At 44.0% G+C, this 21,012-nt stretch overlaps 2 protein-coding genes across 3 annotated transcripts in view; both read left to right on the forward strand.

Annotated features, from left to right (window-relative positions):
* Positions 1-11,887, forward strand: part of Ddx1 (ATP-dependent RNA helicase Ddx1) — a 36,973-nt gene extending 25,086 nt beyond the window's left edge. The window contains exons 23-29 of the mRNA XM_037415692.2: positions 1,362-1,453; positions 3,193-3,265; positions 4,123-4,195; positions 6,932-6,974; positions 7,480-7,578; positions 8,475-8,595; positions 11,643-11,887. Coding sequence (XP_037271589.2) covers positions 1,362-1,453; positions 3,193-3,265; positions 4,123-4,195; positions 6,932-6,974; positions 7,480-7,578; positions 8,475-8,595; positions 11,643-11,770 — 629 coding nt within the window. The 3' untranslated portion in view covers positions 11,771-11,887. The remainder of the gene's footprint in view (positions 1-1,361; positions 1,454-3,192; positions 3,266-4,122; positions 4,196-6,931; positions 6,975-7,479; positions 7,579-8,474; positions 8,596-11,642) is intronic.
* Positions 11,888-14,312: 2,425 nt separating this feature from the next.
* The window catches only part of LOC119163651 (uncharacterized), a 36,330-nt gene continuing 29,630 nt past the window's right edge, over positions 14,313-21,012 (forward strand). Inside the window, exons 1-2 of one of the 2 annotated variants that reach the window (XM_037415693.2) lie at positions 14,318-15,362; positions 19,208-19,363. In XM_037415693.2, coding sequence (XP_037271590.2) covers positions 14,894-15,362; positions 19,208-19,363 — 625 coding nt within the window. In that variant the 5' untranslated portion in view covers positions 14,318-14,893. Of the gene's footprint in view, positions 15,363-19,207; positions 19,364-21,012 lie in introns of both variants that reach the window. The other variant, XM_037415694.2, reaches the window with a different exon arrangement.

Consider the following 21,012-nt stretch of genomic DNA (forward strand, 5'->3'; position numbering starts at 1 on the left):
GGGTCGATGGCTAAATTGGTTAACGTGGTTGTAGGAGGGGGTGTTAAATGAGTGAACACGTACACACGTATGCGAAAGGGCGGCGCTGGTCGAAGAGACGTCGATCATTGTGTTTGTGGATTCGTTGGAATTCATTTCACCGCGACCTTGGACGTCGACGCGCCGTACCAACCAACCGACGAGCGGCAACTGAGCGAGCGAGCGCCGACCTTGAGTATATATACAGCGCGACGGCGCATGCACTGTCAGCTGTCGAATGTTCGAGAAGGGGGAGAAGCGCAACGGCGCATGCGCGCGCGTCAGCTGCCGATGTTTTCGAAGCGCGACGGCGCACGCGCGCGCGTCAGCTGCCGATGTTCTTGAAGCGTGACGGCGCATGCGCGCTACATTATACAGCTAGCGAATGTTCGTGAAGAGGAGAAGTGCACGCGGTGTGTAGAGGAGGAAGGGTGCACAGATGGTGGAGGAGTGAAGCGCGCGCGGTGTGTAGAGGAGGAAGGGATGCACAGATAGTGGAAGAAGGAGGAGGAAGCTTGCGGACGGCGCCGCACTACAAGCCTCGAGTATTAGATGCTCCGCATCTAAAAAAAAACGCATAGTACACAAGACGTGCTCATGTTTTGTACTATTTTTTTTATTCTTGTGTATCTTTCTTAGTGTTTAAATGAAATAACAACTTAGGTCAGCGTGAAAGCAAGCTCAATGTATGAAAATGTCTAAAACGACAATATTATCAACAGCAGTGCCCTATTTACTGAGAAATCAATGTAAATGCACGAGAACAAATGCACCAGGAGTAGGACATTCGTAAAATGATCCGGATGACGTCAGGCTTACTGCCTACAATTGATCACTAGTAAACTAGCTGCACTAAATAAAGAACCTTCCATGCATCAAGAGCTGTAATAAAATGCTCCTTGTTCGTTTCTGTTTGATTCATGGAGAAAAGAACCGCCAGACGTTGCTATGGGGAATGGCTTGAGTGATTCGAAAGTTCAATTGTCACCTTATTAAACTAGACAGGTCGTGCCATCTAGCGGAGCCTAGTTGAACCAAGCACGAAAGGTTCAATGGCTGTTGTTGCTCCTGTGGCTCCCGCTACTTTTGTTCTGCTGCTACTACTGTCGGCGACTGTGCAGTGAAGCCGGAAATCACCGGTTATAACTGATAATTCGGTAAATCCGGGTTGGTTATATTCAGGTTTGAGTGTAGGAATAAATCTTTATAACAAATTTTTGGATATAATGAAGCCGATTTTGTGCAACATGTAACTTTGTTATAATGAGGTTTTAGTGTACGTAACAAGCACAGATGGGTCAAACAAGACTGACCAAGTGCTATCTTCTTTGCTTCTTCCGTAGGATCCCGAAACAAGGACAACCCGTTCTCATGCGTTTGCCTCCATGGTGACCGGAAACCCCAGGAGAGAAAGGCCAATCTGGAAACATTCAAGGTGGGGTTGTTCTTATTTGCCTTTCACATTTTTTTATTAATATTTCGAAAACTGGCTTTTGGACATAGCAATGCACAATGTTAATCAAGAATACGCATGCAAATTTGCTTCATTGATGAAGTGTAACAATGAACAGTGGTTGTGTCACCAGAAATGTGCAGTGTTAGACAGCAAAGTAAATAAATATTTCACAATTTTCCTCTTTGGAGCTGAACTGCCCGAAATGCCAGCATCGCTAATAATCCAAAACGTTAGCAGAGCTAATCGAAAGCAACTAGTGTGCCTTGTAGTTAGCCAAGGAGAATAGACTGTTACATGCAAAGCCTGCTGGCATGTTATTTCCGCTCATAGCAAGCCTACAAAACTTGCATGACCTAAAATGAACTGCAGAAAAACTGGATGCATTTACGAATTTTTCATGTGCAGTAGACTCCTGATAATTCAAACTCTGATAATTCATACTTTTGATTAATTCAAACAAAATTCAATTTTTGGTTGGCCCTCTATTCTTTTAACCTATTTTTTAAAAGCCTCTTAATTCAAACTCCATCATTCGGTTAATTCATACTTTGTGTAGGTCCATACCAAAAAATATCTGCTGCTTTCCCTCTATTTTTAAAAAATTTGTGTGCTTATATAATCCTAGCAGTCTAAAAATGAAAATTAAGCACCCGAGATCTTCAAGGAAAAAGGCTTTGCTAATCAACAGATGTTTGAAACGAAGCACACGCATGGCAAACCGTGATGTTTCTCAAACGGCATAGACAGCTTTGGGCTGAAGGCACATAACTATAGCAATGAAGCTGTTGGCAATTCACAGTTTGTTTAAAAGGCCTGATTAGTAGTAAATGACCAATAAAATTGTGGATCTTACTACTCTGCTTTGTGTTCATTGTGTCCAGTTAGTGTTTAAGATCACTTAAAAATTTTTAATGTGATAATCATAATGTGTGGTGTCATCTCACACAGAGTCGTCTGAGAACTTCTGATATTTAAAACTTATTGATAATTCAAACAAAATTGAAAGGTTCCTTTGAGTTTAAATTAACGAGATTCGACTGTAATGTGTTTACATGGTGGGGAGGAAGGCTAAATAGGCATTAAAGATGAAAGGTATGTTGGGCGGTAGTATTAATAAGCTACCAATCTACAATATAGAAAATTTAGCTATCATAAGTGTTTTACTTTGTTATCTCGCTGATAATGAAAGGCTTGATTTTGTGGCAGGCCTGGTACACTTTGGCAGTTGCAGCAAATTAAGAGCGAAATAAAAAGCGTGAGCTATAAGGTGGTTTGGTTCCTTCTCCTCCTCCCCCCCTCTTTTTTTTTCTTCTTTTTTTTGGCAAATTGGCTCATCCTGTAGTGTAAAGAAGAAAAAGAAAAGAAAAACAACTGCTGTATCTTGTTCACACGTAACTGTTTCGTGAGGCGTGACATGGCGTTACAGGAATGAATAATTCTCTAAATGTCCTGCTTTAAAGAGGCACAGCCTTTTTTCTGAAGAAATTCAATCATCATACACGCAACTGTTGTAATGGGCATAGTACTTGGGCTGTTACCATTGTTTCCAATGCTATTCATTAAGCAGACTGCAGGCCAACAAGTGTTCGCGAATGTTAGTGTGCCTCTGGTCGGCCCTGTGCTGCGTTGTGTTGTGGTAGCCTCAATTTCGTCTCGATATGTGCTGGGGGCTTTCTCTAGGTTATTCATTTGTCTTGTCGTCTCACAATCCACCACAGAGGGGCGGTGTCAAGTTCCTTATCTGTACGGACGTTGCCGCTCGTGGTATCGACATCACGGGCGTCCCATTCGGTAAGCCGCACTTCATTTTTAATTCCCGCCTGCAAATGTCTAGATACCTGACTAAATAAACAACTGTATTTGTTTAATTACCTGATTAATCACTATGGAGTATAGCAGAATCAAACGAAACAGCCCGCGTGTGAGCCGTGATAAAATATTGTAACACCTGTGCAGTAATGGAGTGCTATAATTACGCTATATATATAGTAATTTTGTTGTGTGCCTTGTTCCAGTGAACGCAAACTTGATTACTTTTATTTCTATCCTGGTTAGTTTGAATTCTATTCAGTTGTGCTTGTGTCTCTGGTGTAAGTCATTAATACTTGGCCTTTTATGACTTATATATCTCAGCCTCGTTGCTCTGCATTATTGGAGGAAAAGGAAAGGCAATGATTTTGTAAAGTAACCATGTATTTATGCTGTGTTGCTGTTCAATTCGCTTGTGCTCATAATTTGATATTTATCCGGTAAAAGTGAGAAAGATGTGTACGCGCTGTGGTTATATGAGCTCTAAGCATTTTGAATTGCTGTTTATTTTGATGTTTTGCACTTTGCACAGTACTGCTACAAATATGGTAGTATGCCGCTACTATTTCACGTTGACGGAAAGTCATTCATCGATGAAGGCCAGTTTGTTGTTTCACTTCACTTTAATGAGTGTACCTGTATCTCCCCTCGATATGTGGCACAATATCTCTATGCTGGTGAATGTGAGCGGCAAAAAAACTGTTCCCAACATTTGCAATGTTTTCTTTTTGTCTTCACAACGGTGTGCACACAAGAGCATAATACCTGCAAGTGCCCATGTGGGATGTAAATCAGCGGAGGAGGTACGCAGAATTTCTGGATATTTGTGCCTTTTCCAGTGATCAACGTTACCCTGCCAGACGAGAAGTCAAACTACGTCCACCGTATCGGTAGGGTTGGACGAGCAGAAAGGTTAGTGTTGGTTTTATTCGCTGCGGGCGATTCGCCACTATGGCTCTGTTGCCGTAAATTCTATTGTTATAAAGCTGTACTCATGGTACTTGACTTTTCCTCCTTGTATCAGTTTTGCTATTTTGCAAATTTTTCATTTGGTTGATGGCTGAAACCAACGATGTCTTAGCTTCTACAGTCATGGAGTTTTGCTCTATTTTGTCTTTTAATGATTTCTCTGTTCCCATGTTGTTCTCTAATGTTCATGCATTTGTGCTCTTGCCAGATGTCTATAGCATATGGACAGTACATAACACATACAGTAGATTCTCATTGAACAGAATCTGCAGCGACCAATGAAATTTGTTCCATTTAATCGGAGTTTTGTTTACCTGAAAATGATCAAGGGTGCTGAATACAAAAATAAAACCAATCTTGCCAGAAGCACTTCCATATTTGAGCAGCAGTTTCGTTTAACTGGTTTTTGTGTACTGAGAGTTTAATGTACTTTAATAGAAGCTCTTGAGCTAAGATGCATGTTAACAATTGTTATGGTGAATATTCGTCACTTGGCAAATGTAATGTCATTATCAGCGAATGGGATTAGATGTTAATGCCATTTGTGTTGCTGCTACACGTAATCTCAATGACAGGCCCTAGACAACAAATTACGTTATCGATAACTTGAAGGGGTAGTGAAATGAAAATGAAGCTGCCCAGTTGTAATTAGCCCTACTTCAATAAGGATTAGCCATGCCAATTCCTAAACATTTTGACACCATATCTAGTCTATAATTGATTCACCAGTTTGAAATTGCAGTTTTCTCAGGCTCGTAAACAACCATGCGGCCCCACCGGCCGCTCTACTCACTAGCCTGCGACGTCCGTGAAACGTAATAGTGAGAGAAGTTATAAACTGAGTGATAGCTTTATTTTGCTTTTAAATGATAGATTTATAGGAACCTAGGAAAAAAAAAAAATAATGCAATGTTTTTTGCGCTCTGAGCTGTGTATACTGTACAGCGAGTGATCTGCTTGGTTCCGCTTTCAAGTACATACGGGCTTCGTCACGTGTAGCCTTCGCTTGCTTGGCGCAGTGTCCCAGTGTTTTAGGTGCGAAGCATCCTTAGGGGTGGCATGTCCAGTGTGGTCGTCGGCGTCCGCACTTACACTATGCATGCGCAACTCTCCTCCTTACCTCTTTTTAACAGCTGTTGTTAATCTCTCCTCTTCTCTCCCACCACCTGCTTGCATTAGCTCCCCCCTCTCTCACCTCGCAACGCTGATGCAGAAAGCATCTGCTAACCTACGCTCGCTTCCCCCTCTTCTCTAGGCATTCTTCCCCGCGGCATTTACACCCCCACTGAGCATATGTGTTCCCTCCTCCTCTCTCGCCTCGCAATGCCGACGCAGACAGTGTGTGCTAGTTTCTTCATTGAAAAAACGCACTGCTCGCGCCACACGTACAACTGTTCACTGGCCACCTCACATATATAGGTACTGGATCTTGACCTCCAAGGTAGTGCCGGTGGGAGATTTCTCTTGTGCGTTGTTGATCAACAGAAATTCGCAGCATTGCGCGTTAATTAAAAACAGACTGCAGATCTCTCTGTGCAATTGGAGTCTTCCATCTCTCACTGCCCATTAGCAGCGATCAGAATGTTTCAGTAGGTCCATCACAGCATGCTTTCCGCCTCCTCAGGTTTCTCTTCGGCGCGACACCGCGATGAGCTTCTATGTCGCCGCCAGTGTAAGCGTTAGTGCCCACTGCTTTGCATCTACACATGGTTTCTTTTAGCGGGAGATGGCATAATTTTTTTTACTGGTTGTGTTAGATTGTGTCTTATGGCGTGTTTTGGCTGGCTTGGTCCTCGCTATGCCTACCGTGTGCGCTGTCAGTGCCACACAACTTATCGAAGTGGAAACAATACTAGTGATGGCTTTATGGTTCTGAAATTGAGACTGTATGATGCTATGAACCTCGGTCAGTCATTATTCGGCAAACATCTCTGTGTCGCCATGTTTTGTTGACAGAGACTTTGGTTGGCTGGCTTACAGTGACATTAGCTATACAGTTGATGGGAATATGAGTGGGGAATCGAAATTGGGCTTTTCTAGTTATTATGATTGAACCGGCATGATGAAACATACATAGGTATAGTGCGTATTGAACGGAACGGCCAGAATTCTGAATACACACTTAGTTAAAAAATTTTTGGAAAATGGTTCACATCCTCCAACGTAATCAACGTTAAGTTCCTTATTGTTGGCTGTTGTTTACTTTTCAATAAATTTTTTACATGCAGTTCGACAGTTGAAGCAGCATGTACAAATATATTCTTGTTCTCTGGCACTGAACCGAGGCCAATGTCTCCTGTCCGAAGCATTTGCAAACGCTCGTCTGTTTTTTCATCTTTTTCAATTCTTGTGTCTTGTTTTGATAAAGTAGTGCAAGGTTGGAATTTTGCAATTTGATATCTACTCGCCAGCCATAGGAGCCATGGAAGCAAATTCTGCAGTTTCGTCAGTGGAAAGTAATAAAGAAGCAGAAATCACTCTTGGCAGTTGACAAACACTGTCACCAATCGCAAATGCCATTTTGTGTACCTTAGTAGACCAGGAACATAAAATCGCAATGACATTCCGTTTGAATAATATTTACTGCAAATGTCATTACATGTGCCTTGTGGCATGGGTACGCATTAGTGGCCCTCATCTATTTTGATTCTCCTAATTATTTCTTTTCGGTTCTTGTAGGATGGGTTTGGCTATTTCACTTGTTGCAGCTGTTCCCGAGAAGGTGAGTATGTTCAACAATTTCCTAGTTCTTTTTCATCTCCAGAATCCAGTTCTCTCATCTTTTAAAATATGCATAGGTTATGTATATGTCACAAGGTGTTACCATCTTTTAACAAGCTACAGAAATACAGTATATAAGTGTAGTTCAGTATTACTGTACTGCTTTTTCTTTCCGGCTTGTTGGGCCCAAACTGGTTCTAGTTCTACTGACAGTGCATTCTGCAAATGACGGGTGCCTCGTTGACAATGCATTGGCTCAGAGGCAACAGTGAGATTTGATACCTGCGTGGCAATTTCTGAAAAAAAAAAAAATAGTGGTGTTGAGCTGCCATCACTGGAATTTGGAGTGGCAAAAGCACACTTAGGAAGGAAGGACGAGCGGTATGGTAATACTGTGCCGTATTTCAATGGCTTGCTAAAAGGCTCGATTTATCCAGTATTGTTGGTATCATTATATGCTTCTGTGTTTATTAGATCCTTATGATGCAGCATGACATGGTGCGCAGGTGTGGTACCACTCCAACTGTTCGAGCAAGGGCCGCAACTGCTTCAACACGAACTTGACGGACCGCGGCGGCTGCTGCATCTGGTACAATGAGCCGCAGGTCTGTCAACGTGGAACCGAATTATTGTTATTTTATAATGCATTTTAGCACTCTTCGGTTAGGCATGATGCCTGTATTATCTGCACTTTTCTAAAATTTGGCATGCTTTTTGTTTCACGGTTAGGGTTTTTTAGGATTTCTGGCATCTTATTTGTGCTGTTATCGCCTAAAAAAAAAAGAGAAAAATGCAACTATTTGCATTTTTGGTTTTTTGTTGCTACAGCCCTCATTGTACCTTTGTTATAAGCTTTTATGCTTAAAGTGTTTTACAAAAACTCCACTTGCAGAGCTATATGTTTATTTTCAGCGCCAGTATGTTTTGTGTTGTGGCTTTGCACTTTTCATTGTTTTCTTCATAATGTCTTTCATCATAAATATTATTCAGGTTTACAATGCTGTACACGAAATCTCTGATACTCTCATATCTGACAATTTTGGCAAAAATTTCTCATGCATTCTCTACAGTATCTGCACATCAAAGAACTCGATGAAGCACAGGAAAGTTAAGACTTTGTTCTATGGCTGTACATCCTTGCATATTTTTAATAACGTTGAGCGAGCATTGACCCCAGGACGTGGTAGGGCCTAGCACTATAGGCACGGTGTAACGAGATTTCTTAAATTAATACGTAAGTGCACAGCACGCACACATACATTAGTGCCCTCTGTTGCGCAGTTTGCTTACAAATGCATAGACACTATCAGCCTTACCTGTGCAATTATGCAGTCAGATATCCAATGCAACGCTGATCTTGAAAACTACCGTAACCTGTTAGGTGCTTCTGTGATATTATTATTAAGAAGCAAGAAACTTGATCAAGCTCAATTCTTTAAGGAGCAGTTAGTCATTTTACAGGTTTGGCGTTATGCGGGTTGGTCTTTCTTGACTCATGCAGTACCTGGCAGACATTGAAGACCACCTGAACGTCACCATTCAGCAGGTGGAACCCGACCTTAAGATCCCTGCCGACGAGTTTGACGGAAAGGTTGTATACGGCCAGAAACGCCGGGAATTGGGTGAGTGCCATGCCTCAGGGGTATCTTAATGGGCACATTTGTGCTGAGGCTTGTTGTGCATGCGCACATGCCAAAGTGAGCAGTTCCAGCACATTACGATGCGAACATTGTATCACAAGGTTCAAAGAAATACGGAAGCTTCGAGCAGTATATTGCCTTAACTGCTCAGCCATGGCTGCGGTATGGAAGCTTGGAGCAATAAAAAATTTTTTGAAGCCTGTGTTTCGACAAAAGGACTTGACTTGTTCAAGGACCTTGTTTTTGTCCTTGTCTGACTTAGTCTCTGTATACATTATGCGCTCGTATTTCAAGTCGATAATTACAACTTAGGTTTTCTGAAGTTCGTTGCTAAGGCCACGAAGCTTGGATTGCAAGTTCAGCTTTTGTATTGTGTGTTTCTCCTCTTGCGCATGTGCTGGCACCTTTCACTTTGTGATTATGTACTAACTGCACACATTATGTACTGTTATGGGTCGGAAGGAGGAGGAAGTTGCTGATGGCGGCATCCCACTGCTGCCAGCAGTTGTTGCGAAAGGGGGTCTACCCGGTCTCTTGTGGTAGCGTGGTGTAACCGGGGGAAAGAACTGAACGCTGACAAGAAGAGGATACGAAAACAAACAGGTTTATGGCATTATTTACACGTATTTACAGCAAAGAAGGGTTACTGGTTTAACAAACCATGAGCGTGGTGGTTGAACCGTTACATGGTTCAGAGCGACGTCCAGCACTCTGCAGCGTCGTTTTAAGCCCCATCGGGCTCCTCCTCTCCGAGTGGAACACCAATCACACACACACAACAGGTGAGGGGGACGAGCATGCGCGGTCCACGTGCACGTCCAATATTGAGTCGTGATCACTGCACTGCAAGGTGGCGCCAGCAGGGCTCTTATTCGTCGTGTGTGTGCCGCCAGTCGAGAGGTCCCAAGATCCTGACAGCATACATCAAAGGGTCCGCCGATCGGTTCGCTCAATTAGCGGGGTGATTTGTGGCGGCCGCCATGGTCTCTTCCAGGAAGATGCTTTCTTTGTTGTCCTCTCTGGAACTGTTTACGATGTCGTGGCAACACGACGTCTCATCCTCCGCCCAGCAGGGACAATGCCTGACGAGCATAGGCAGCCGGCCGGTCGGCTACTTGATTGAGGATTAAAAGAGCGCCGCTCCCCCGTCAGCTCTGGCGCCGGTCGCAACAGCTTCCCCGTCGCCAGATGAATCACCGAGGTCATCAGGCACCGCTGCCGCTGGAAGGGACGACGAAAGGGTCCGCATTTGAAAGTCAGGAACTCGCCTTTGCTTGCCGCATGGTCAGGGTAATTGCTCAAATCTTCGACAGCGTCTGGCAGACTGGGCGCCGAAGGGATTGAGAGCCTCCCCAATAGGCCGGCTTACGCACAATGGCGTCTGCCCATACGAATTTCCAGGCCAAACTTAACAGTACTAACTGCAGGTTTGAACTAAGTCAAACCTGCAGACGTCAAGCCCGCGCATAACGAATCATTGTGTATATGGAGCAGTTGCAAAATTTCCTTCGTTCTATTTTCAATACGATAAAATATTATACAGTTGACTCTCGTTAATTTAAACTCGGAGGGACCTGTGAGTTTTGTTTGAATTATCCCGAAGTTTGAATTATCAGAAGTTCCCAGATTGATGACTCTGGGAGAGGTGACACCACACATTACGATTAAGCATTGATTTCATGACATCTAAAAGTTTTGAAAGTGTCTTTAAGCCCCAACTGCACACAGTGAACAGAAAGCAGAGGTGTAAAGTCCACAAGTTTATTGTCCATTTATTTCTGATCAGACCTTTTAAAGAAATCGTGAATTGCCAACTGCTTCATTGCCATAGGTATGTGCAATATTGCAGGCCCGTGTGCTCAGATTTGGGTGCACGTTAAAGAACCCCAGGTGGTCGAAATTTCCAGAGCCCTCCACTACGGCGTCTCATAATCATATGGTGGTTTTGGGACGTTAAACCCCAGATATCACTCAGCTATAGGTATGTGCCTTCAGCACAAAGCTCTCTATACCATTTGAGAAAGATAACGGTTTACCATGTGTGTGCTTCGTTTCAAACATTTGTTTACTTGCAAAGTTTTTTCTCTTGAAGGCCTCAGGTGCTTATTTTTTATTTTCAGACTGTTAGGATATAAGCACACCATTTTTAACTAGTAGTTGGAAAGCAGCTGATATTTTCTGGTATGGACCTGCAAAACTATGAATTGGCCAAATTATGGAGTTTGAATCAAGAGGCTTTTAAGTACATTGAAAAAATAGGGGGCCAACCAAAACATTGAATTTTGTTTGAATTAACCGAAAGTATGAATTATCAGAGTTTGAATTATCACGAATCTACTGTAAATCAATTGACCTATATATATAGAACTCTTTTGTGCCCTTCATATTTGATGTACAGTAAAATATTATTGATCCGGACTTAACGCAAAAGCAAAATTTTTTGTATTCACCCAATTCTGATGTAGCAGAAGCATCAAGAAAACAATTAAAAAATGTCCATGTCAACACGCTTGAATTCTCTTAAGAAATTTGTAAATCTCGTTCTTATTTTTCAGTTTTATTAAAGTCGCAATTTTCGCCAATAATGACTGTTTGCAATGTGACCGTGGCTTAAAATCTTCCTGTCTTAACTAAGATAGAATGTGTTATCCCGACATTGACCAGAAACATTACCCACAGTTCGCGTTAGTGGCAGTGGCAGTATATACTGCGCCACTTCATTTTAGTTGTCTGCAAACACCGTTTTTGTTCATTTGCATCACACATTTGCAGGGTTTGCACTCGGCGTGCACCAATAATCGCCCGAATGAACTGGGTTGCGGCCAAACTTGAACAATTTATTGAAATTTTGATGCCATTAAACTACATATATGCTTGCCGGCGCCAGAAAACCTGTCCCAATTATCTAAATGTTTAAATTAATGGGTGTCGAATGAATCAGCTTTTGCTGCATCTGGGCATGACTGTACTGCATTCTCTTTTACAATATGTACTGGCCTACCTAAACTTATCTGTTTGTCTTTTCACAGGGAGCAACTACGCCACGCACACTGCGCAGATGGCCCCAGCCGTCCAGGAGCTGGCTCAGCTGGAAAAGAAGTCACAGTCCATATTTATCCAGCGTTATTACCTGAAAGACCAGTCATTTCTCAGATAGGAACAGAACCCTTAGGGCTTCTCCTGTGGAACAACACCATGATACCGGCTCAGCGTATTTCTTTTTTTTTTTCCATTGCTTGTATGTTTGTTGTCAAATAAATTAACTAGCCTCGCAGCATGGCTTGCGTGCTCACTTTATATAGCACGATTAGAGAGAAATGACGAGCAAGTTTGAAACACTTGCTTTGCTTTATCTGTGTTATAAAGAAGCATGAGACACATTTCTAACATTTCTCATCAGGGTATCATGAAAAAGCAGTGCATGTAAATAAAAGAGCATTGTTACAGCATAACGGGGACAGAGATTAGAATAAGCAATACAGGACCGGGCTAGTGTCGGGCTGCTTCTTCTCGTGCCCTTTGTCATTACGCTTGTAAAGGTGCCTCGTCATTCTCAATACCAACTAACCCAACTTTCTGCCTCAACCGTCTTGCTTCTAAATGAAACCGCTGACGTAGTGTACATCTGATAGTGACGACGTGGGAACTATAAAGTTTGTGTGAAAGTGTCTATAAAACAAACATGCTCGTATATTTTTTCCATGACCCGCTGAAAAATAAAATGAAAACTGACCCTGTGGTCGTGTGAGAGCCCGTGTGCGTCGCTGTCTGACACTCGCATATCCAGAATGCAGTTTCGAAGCTCACACATCGCACTGAAAATGTAGCTCATCGTTCAAAACAAAATCGCCAGCGAGAAAAGACGGGGCCATAAACTTGTTTTCTGCAAGCTTTGAGCAGCAAGAACTTCGCAGATGCAGTTGCTATGGAAACCGGCAAGTTCGTGCTGCTTCAAACTTTTCTGTAACAAGTGATCTGTGTTCCACGTAAAAACCAGCAGATAGAACGTGATGTCAAGGTAAGTATGAAGAACATTGTGTGTAGTAATCATGATATATATTTCAAAAAGTTAAAGTGAATGTAAAGACTTGCCACCGGAAGGCACTGAACCTGCAACCTTTGGACTATTCAATCGATGCTCTACCGCTAGAACTACATTAGAGATCAACTTCCTCTTAATCTGTGAATTTAAAATTGCTACTGTTTCCTGTTGGTTTTCATTTTGGCTCCGTGTAGGGTGACAAAAAATATATCTTTCGTATTTCAATCTGATATAACTTTAGAGGACAGTGGCATCTCCTTCTCAAGGAAAGATTAGTATGAGCCTGCAGCGGCATACTCTAGAATGATACTCTAGAATGGCTGTCGGTGAGCTGAACTTCAATTAAATGGAACACATTTTTCTGGCCACTTCTGGTTCCGTTTAACGAGTTTGTATGCTGTTGTGTTTTACCGCAAGTTTATCGAATTGGCATAAGTCTCATTGATGCAGTTCTACGGTTCCCTGCCCGACTGCTTAAAGCAGTATTAGTCACATCTTTCGAAGCATAGGAAGCAACAATGTGTTTTGGGCACCAGAGGCCAATAATATAAAATTGATGCCAGTAGCATTCGTGGTGTCGACTTTACTTTTTTTACTTGTTACCCTTGTGTCTGGCCAAGTATCCTGGAAACATTTTTTCTTGTCTGAATTCTAGTATGTATTGGCATTTATGCTTGTCTAGAACATTACTGCGATTTGTTCTTGCTGATAACCAAATTCGACTGTACTAGCTGATCACACTGCAGGTCGGCAGAATATGTACCAAGTGGCCTGCCTGGTGAAAACCCTCAGCTTATAATTATTCCGATTGAGATTCCATGATTTAGACATACTGCTGGTAAAATAGATAGGTGCAAGTCGAATCTAGTTGGATTGCCAGGATTTCTTCCTGCAGTGGACAATATTCCACAGCTAGTCTTTGTGAACTCCTCATCATGTGGCACCGTGGGTGTACGCGCATAATTGCGGTAGTTCTTTGAAGGACGAAAGAAAGCTGGTTTATTTTTGTCATTATTTCTTGCCTTGTGCATGTGTGACACATTGCAGGTGATCTGGGGCATAGCCAGAAATTTTTGTCGGGGGAGGCTGGTTCATTCACACAGCAAAAATTTTAAATTTCGAGGAGAGGTAATTATAAAGTCTACCCCCCCCCCCCCTTACTGACACAATACCGTCGCGCTATATCATCGGTAGGCAGAAGCACAACCGAAAAATTAAGATAACTGAAGCGAAGTTGCACATGCTGCATTTTGGGGCCACCTCGCATATGCTTGCTCTGCTTTGCTGCCCCAATCAAGAGTAACCCAATGTCGTTGCGCTACACCATCGGTAGGCAGCGGCGAAACTGTAAAAGGGCCCTCCTAATAAATTAATTAAAAAACAACAGCGCCAAAAGTTACATAGCGCTAGCGATGGAATACACAGTAGTACGAGCGCTGGCGAACAAACGAGGACAGCGCTCGTTCTGAGTTCCTTCACTCAGGCTCCGCCTTCTTTTTACGCCGTAGTTCTCATTGACAAATGTGTAACCAACAACCTCAACGAACCACAATTATGTCAGTCTTGAAACACGAAAACATCGATTTCTGCGCGCTGACAGCCTACGGGGCTTAGAACGCCAGCGCCGTGCCGCGGCTGCTCATCGCTAACGCAAGCCAACGTGACCGGCATTGAAAAGGGCATAGTGGAAAGCACTCCAGCTGCGCGCAAATAACTACACAAAACTATAACGCGCCACTACCGCTGTCTAGTGGTGCTAAAGAGCAGTTGCACGCGGTCAACGACCACTGTTAATTTTTTCACTGACTAATACTTACTGAGAATTACTTCTCTGTTTTATAGGTTAATTTATGTAATGCTGCCACGGCTCAAGATGCGCACCGGTTCACGCAAAGGGACGAAGCTACCACATCATCATCATCATCATAGCAGAAAGTTTAAGTTAGGGTTAGTTGGTTGGTTAAGTTGGTTGAGGTGTTCTGGTGTGGTTATCGTTAACGTGCACCTTGCGCAACATGCCTTGGGCGGCGCGTTACCGAGGCATGCCCCTGCGCACGAGGGATTACTGCGTGCGAGACCGTGAGTGGCCGATCCGGCGGACCTAAGTTAACCTCACCTAACCAGGCACGGTTAGTAAAGAGCTTTAACTATCAGCCCCCTTAACACGAATGCCTCACCAAACGCCTGTAACAACCTCACATAACCAATATCCGGAGACGAACCTCCGGCACGACCACGATGGTGCTAAAGTTTACTGTAGAACAGATCGACTTGGTCCGCCGGTTAAAAGACACCGGTGTCACGATGAAAGAGATCGGCATCATATACTACAAGTTGGAGCGGCTCGAGCGCACTATCAGGAGGGGCGCCGAGCAAAGACGTTCGCCTCCTCAACAACAGCATTACGCCGGTGCTAACGGCGGTGGATTCACGGCACCCAACGGGGTTTCGACGCCCCCGTCAACGACGAACGTAGCGAGCGCACCTCAGCCAACGCCGCCGTCCCAAGCGACGCCGAGAAACGAAGACGAGGAGTGCTCCTCGAGTTCGGAGGGCTCGTCGACTGAATCGCCGTCGCACAACCACCAACAACAGAACGGCTTTCAACAGGACTGTGCCATCGCTGCGGTGGGAGACGGCTGTCAAAGATCGGCGACTGCACCTCCCGACTCGTCGCAGGGACACCCGAATGCTGTTGTACCTCGAGGTAAAGTTTGCTTCGCTGGGCTAGCACCCCCTCTTGAATGCAGCATGGCTGCTAGAGTGCGTCGATCCTAAACACGGAATCAGCTGATCCGGTCGGCATTAGCGTCCCGCGAAAGCTCGGGAATATTGCGCGCCTTTGCAGCTTAGCGGAAGCATCTAGGTGCGTGATTCGAGAGTTGAATTCGGGGTTGCACTTTAGGGAGTGGGACTTTTCGCGCGTCGATAAAGCGCGCGCGGCCGCAGCCTTTGGCTGCAAAGCGTTAGAGCGTGTCGAAAGAGCTTCATCAGCTGACGGATTAGAAAAAAAAAAAAAGAAGGAAGCCTTTTTATTGCGAGTGTACGTCACCTTCGATTCCTTCGCGAACGGTATTATTGCACCGGCCTTCGAACTGCGTCTGATGGATTGTTTTGTAGACGACTCTTTATTAATTAGTTTATTTTTTTTTTAACCGCGCCACTACTATGTTGCTGATTGCAATGCGTGATCGCTTTTGCCGCTTCATTAGCGGAGCGGATTGATCGCCCGCTCCGCTGATGCTTACTAGTGGAGCGTACGTACTACCGGGATTGCCGCAATGCCGCGAAGTTGTTCAACCGATTAACTAATGGAATTCGCGTCGTTTACGACCTGCGGTGTCGTAACGCTGGTTAGAACCCTTGCGCAACAGTTTGCGATCGCTTCCGTCAGCGCTCTTCCGGCAGGTGCTGTTCCCGCCTGCTGCTTTTGCCGCGGCGCTAAATCAATTCTATCGACACTCATCGCAGTATTTTCAGCGTGGTGGTTTGGACATCGGATTTTTCCCATTTTTATGGCAGAGCTCTCGCAAATCCACCTGTTGTTAAGCGCCTCGTAGCGTGTACAATAGCTTTTGCATGTGATTAACCTTGTTTGTAATTTTATGGGACACTATATACCCAACCCACTTGTTTGTTTTAAGTAGACGATATATCTCATATTCCGTACTCAGGTTCAGGAACCATGAGAATACAACCTTTTTATCATGCTTTGATTTTTTGGTTTAGTAACTATGATTTTTACTGTCAGTAATTATGGGCCACATCAATATCAAGAAAGTCCCCAAGCCTGCAGTGAAAAAGCACAGCTCGAAGCCTGGCACATCCAAATTTGGCATACTGGGGGCGTTGTATTAGTTATTGCAGAGGGGAAATGTTGAAGTTGCAACTGTAGTCCGAGCTGTCGACGTCGACGAAGGCTTTGTTGTGCGAAACATGCTACATTTACGTTTTCATCTGTGCTTTTATTCCTTTCTTCTATCACACTGGATGCTTGCCCGGCTCTGACGTCTGTATCCAAGCTGGCGCGCTATATATCGCAGGTAGCGGCTCTGGGTAAGTCACGTGTCACGGAGAAGGAAATTGAGAAGATGGTAGCGAAGAGTCGGGAGCGGTTTTACGAGTCTCGTATAACTTGACTCGCGTGCTGTTTGACCACACAATACAGACTAAATGCATTGAAGCTGTGGGCTCATGGACTGTGGATCTTTGGTAACCAGGTTCCGATAAAGCACCTGACAGTGAAATTTTTGTATCAACTGTAAAATTGTAGCGACTTGTTCCTCATGCCATGCAGACTTAATTGTACTTGGTTGTGCATGTCTTCAATGGAAGAAGCTTTGCTGGAGCTTACATTTTCTTCTTCAAAATTTCAAGTGTTGCAGCCTTCTCCGCTGTGGTAGCAGTTATTAAGCGGGCTCAGCTGCTGACCCAAAGGTCGCAGGTCCGATCCCCACCATGGCTGTCGCATTTCATTAGAGGTGAAATCGTAGAGGTTCGTGTACTGTGAAATGTCGGTGCAGGTTAAAAAACCACAGATGCTCTACCAACTCAGTTGGTAGAGCATCGGACGCTTCATTTGAAGGTCGCAGGTTCGATCTCTGCTAGGCAAGTTATCTTTTCGTCCACTTTTCTTTCTTCACATTTAAATTCCAATTACTTCTAATAATATGCCCTATACTTTCCTTGGCAATATTGTTTATTAGATCTCATTAATATTGTGTCTGACAAAGAAAACGAGCCCTTAAAATGTGCACTTCTTTCCTTTACTCACGATAAAGATATATGCTTGAGATAGTTAGTGCGGGCTAAAGAAGCAGCTTCAACAGAATGATCCTTCAGTAAATGAACTTAATTTTGAGTGGGCGTAGTCAGGCTGATGATGATATGTCACTGGAAAGTGCATCCCTCCATTGTTGATGTGCTTCACCACCATTCTATGTTGTGTATGCTTCACTGCATAATACTCTTGAATTACAATGAAGTTGATTTTTAGAAAATGCTAGAGTGAATGTATAAAGTCACATGAGTGCTGGCTTGAAGCTCCATGCAGTGTCATCTCATAACTATTGTCATGGCAGACAGGCTCACTTCTTGGGTGGTGAACATTTTCAGTAGGTGTGTGCAAATATTCAAGTTTCGCACTTGAATTGAGTAATAACTAATCGAATAGTTCGATTCAACTTTCAAATGGCTAGTACTTCAAGTTTCAAATAATGCGACAGTATGAATATCCATAACAAGACAAAAGCTAAAGGTGCAACTTAGGGTGGTGTGGCTAAAATTAGCGCTAGTGTCAATACAGTGGGCCATTCGTTAAAGCTCTCATCAATATCCTGGTTCTAAAGCAAGTGCATGTTTATTTTTAAGGAGATTATGTCATTCCACTAATAAAAAAAAACAAATTCAAAAACTGTCAAGCCCTTTATAACTTAGCTTCCAAAGCGAAGCCACAGACTTGCGTGGTTTGGTCACTTATCCTGAAAGTGCTGTAAAATGTCCCAATTTTGGCCATGGAATCTTTGGCGATTGGCATCACTTGTGAAAATTCGTTCACGCTGTGCAGTCATCACTTCTGAACTACGCCACTCATACAGAAACGCCCATGATTCCTATGCACACTCGAAATGCTGCTGTGAATGGACTGGAGAGTTGGGCCCGGAGGACCCAGGACACAGCATCACCCTTGTCAGACGAGCTGTAAACACAGTAATATCATGGTGAAAGAGCCCGAACCAATGTTATGTGCAACAACTGGTGTTTCTGCATGACACTTTGAGTCAGTCAGTAGCAGTCACCCACCGCATCGTGCTCGAAGACATAAAAAGATTTCATTCCTTTGCTCTGTCTTTCAATTTTAAGTAAAATCTTTCGTACTTGGTATTCGATTTGATATTCCAAATTTTTGGACAATATCCGGCACTATTCGATTTTAATTTGAGTCGAGATGAAATTTCACTATTCTAACACCCCTAGTTTACAGCTATTGAGATTTCTGATACACTTATACATTTGCTCAAAGGCATGAGATGGTGCTTTTAAACTGGAATTTTTTTGTCCTTCCAAAAAAAATAACGAGGGTTCCAAAAACATCAGTTCTCGACTCTGGAATAGCAGTTGCGAATTTTGGTAGAAAGTGGCATTTTATGCAAAAAAATTTCGGGCTTTTGGTGAGGTTTTCTTCATGTTTGGCTGGTACCCTCCTCGTTGACGTAGTGGTTATGATGCTGGACTGGCGATTTGAAGTCCACAGGATTGAATCTCTGCCTTAATTCAGTGGAGGTAAAAATCTAGAGGCTCGTGTACTTAGATTGAGGTGCACGTTACAGAACCAGAGATGGTCGAAATTTCCGTAGGTGTCACTAGGGCATTCGTCATGATTGTGTCACGGTTTCGGGACGTGAGATCTCTATTATCATAGACATTCGACAGATATAGCAAGGGTAAACGAAACATTGAATTAACTCATGTCCAATATGCGATAGCCCGTGCATGTTGCTTCAATATAAAGCGTAGTCACTCTTGGGCCCTCCTCCGTTTAATTTCCCGCAGGCGTTCAAGGCCTGGCGTTCCCACGGAGGCACCACTTCCGCTTCACGGAGTCCCAGCTCCAGGTACTGCGGAGGGCATTTGAGGCCAACCCCTATCCCGAGGCGGACGAAAGGGACGCCATCGCCAATGAGTGCAACCTCAGTGCCGTAAACTCTGGTACGCTGTCCGTATCTGTCATCATCCTCTTGAATACGCACAGAGTAGAAAGCGGGCACTGCTGTGAGCATCTTATATGGTGAATCGTGCAGTGGTGCGCGGCAAGGAGCACCCACCGGCGGAGCATGAAGTTGCCGTTATGTCAGGCACCCCCTTTTCATACAGAGGCCCAATCTGCCGGCAGCTTCAAGGCTGCCGGCACTCGCTGTTTGATGTTAAACCGCGGGCCATTGGCCAATAGCCAACGTAAATCAAGGGCAGAATTTCGGTCACATGCGCTTCTTGCCACAGGTTACTGGCAATGCTCTCTTCTCCATAGTCTTAAGGCCGGACCAAATGTAGCATTCTTGCCACCATTTTTGGCGTTGCATCTCTCGTCGTGTAAACGTCGTCAGAGACGATTGCAAACTGCACAAAAAGTGCTGGCCAACCCAGCATCACATATTGTGACCAGAGTGATTACCTGACAGTTCAACAAGCAATGTGCAGGTTCCCTCACTGGACTAACAAGAAATATTCCTGATTATAGCATTCACATCTGATACAGAGTTTTCTAGGGTGAAGCACGAGTAACAGTGCCACCAAAAGCTCTTTTTTTATCACTTGTTGCCCCACCTATAGGGATTAAGAATAAGCACTAATGTGTAATATATGACCTCGGAGCTTGAAGTTGTCGCGCATCTTTCAGGCAACATATTTTGCCAATACACTCATTCTTGCTAATCCTGCTGAAGAACTCGATTGTGGCTCTCAGGAAGCAGTTCAAGAATGTCACGAGTGCTTTGCTGTCGTGGGAGCAAGCTAAGTCAAATACAAGCATCGGTTGGGAACTTGTAGGCCACACAGTGCACGGCAGTCACTTAATAGATCTTACGAAAGCTGCAGCCATTTTTGCAGCAGTGACATCGGCATTGTGTAAGTCGAAGTCACTTCCAGATGCGCGCTGATTGATTCTCCCTCCATTGAGCGGCTTCTGACGGCAATGCTGCCAATGTCTGGGATGTTTTGAGTTGGGCGGTTCAGCTGCTGTCAGGGGTAGCGTTGACGCTGTATTGTTTGAAGGGCCAGTGAGCAGCCGCGTGGTCCAGACTTTCTAATGGAGAAATAACTGTGCACTTGTACAATGTGAACATGCTGTTGCAAGAACTTCGCAGATAAGTGCTGCAATAGTGAAGTTACAGAGTTTAGAACAGCCTGCTTGACTGGTTTCGTTTCTTCGCTCGCCTGTCTCACCTTTTTCTCTTAGCTGAGAAGGTTGGTTGTAGTGCTTCGTTACAACTACGCCTACTTTATCAGTGTAACATGACGTCAGTGATACATCACTGGCGTGCAGCCATTGATTGAGCAAGGCTTCCCCCACATGCACCCTTATCATAGCAGCGCCTGAAGGAAGCGTGGTGCCAAGAGCACCCATCCCTTGGCACTGCAGTAGCAAGACACCTCTTCATCTCGGAGCTTTCATTCTGGCAATACCATTTGTCCTGGTGGTCTCGGGTTCGACAAAATGGCAGAAGACAGCACGGGAAAATGAAAATGTGGACTGCATGGCCAAAACTGCATCACCGTAGGGCCAAGGCACCAATTTGCAATCTCGGGAATATGTAATGTTGCTCATGGGCAAGATTTTGTCGCTGCACGTACAAGGAGGA

This window comes from Rhipicephalus microplus, chromosome 9 (assembly GCF_043290135.1).
Source record: "Rhipicephalus microplus isolate Deutch F79 chromosome 9, USDA_Rmic, whole genome shotgun sequence".
Taxonomy (NCBI): domain Eukaryota; kingdom Metazoa; phylum Arthropoda; class Arachnida; order Ixodida; family Ixodidae; genus Rhipicephalus; species Rhipicephalus microplus.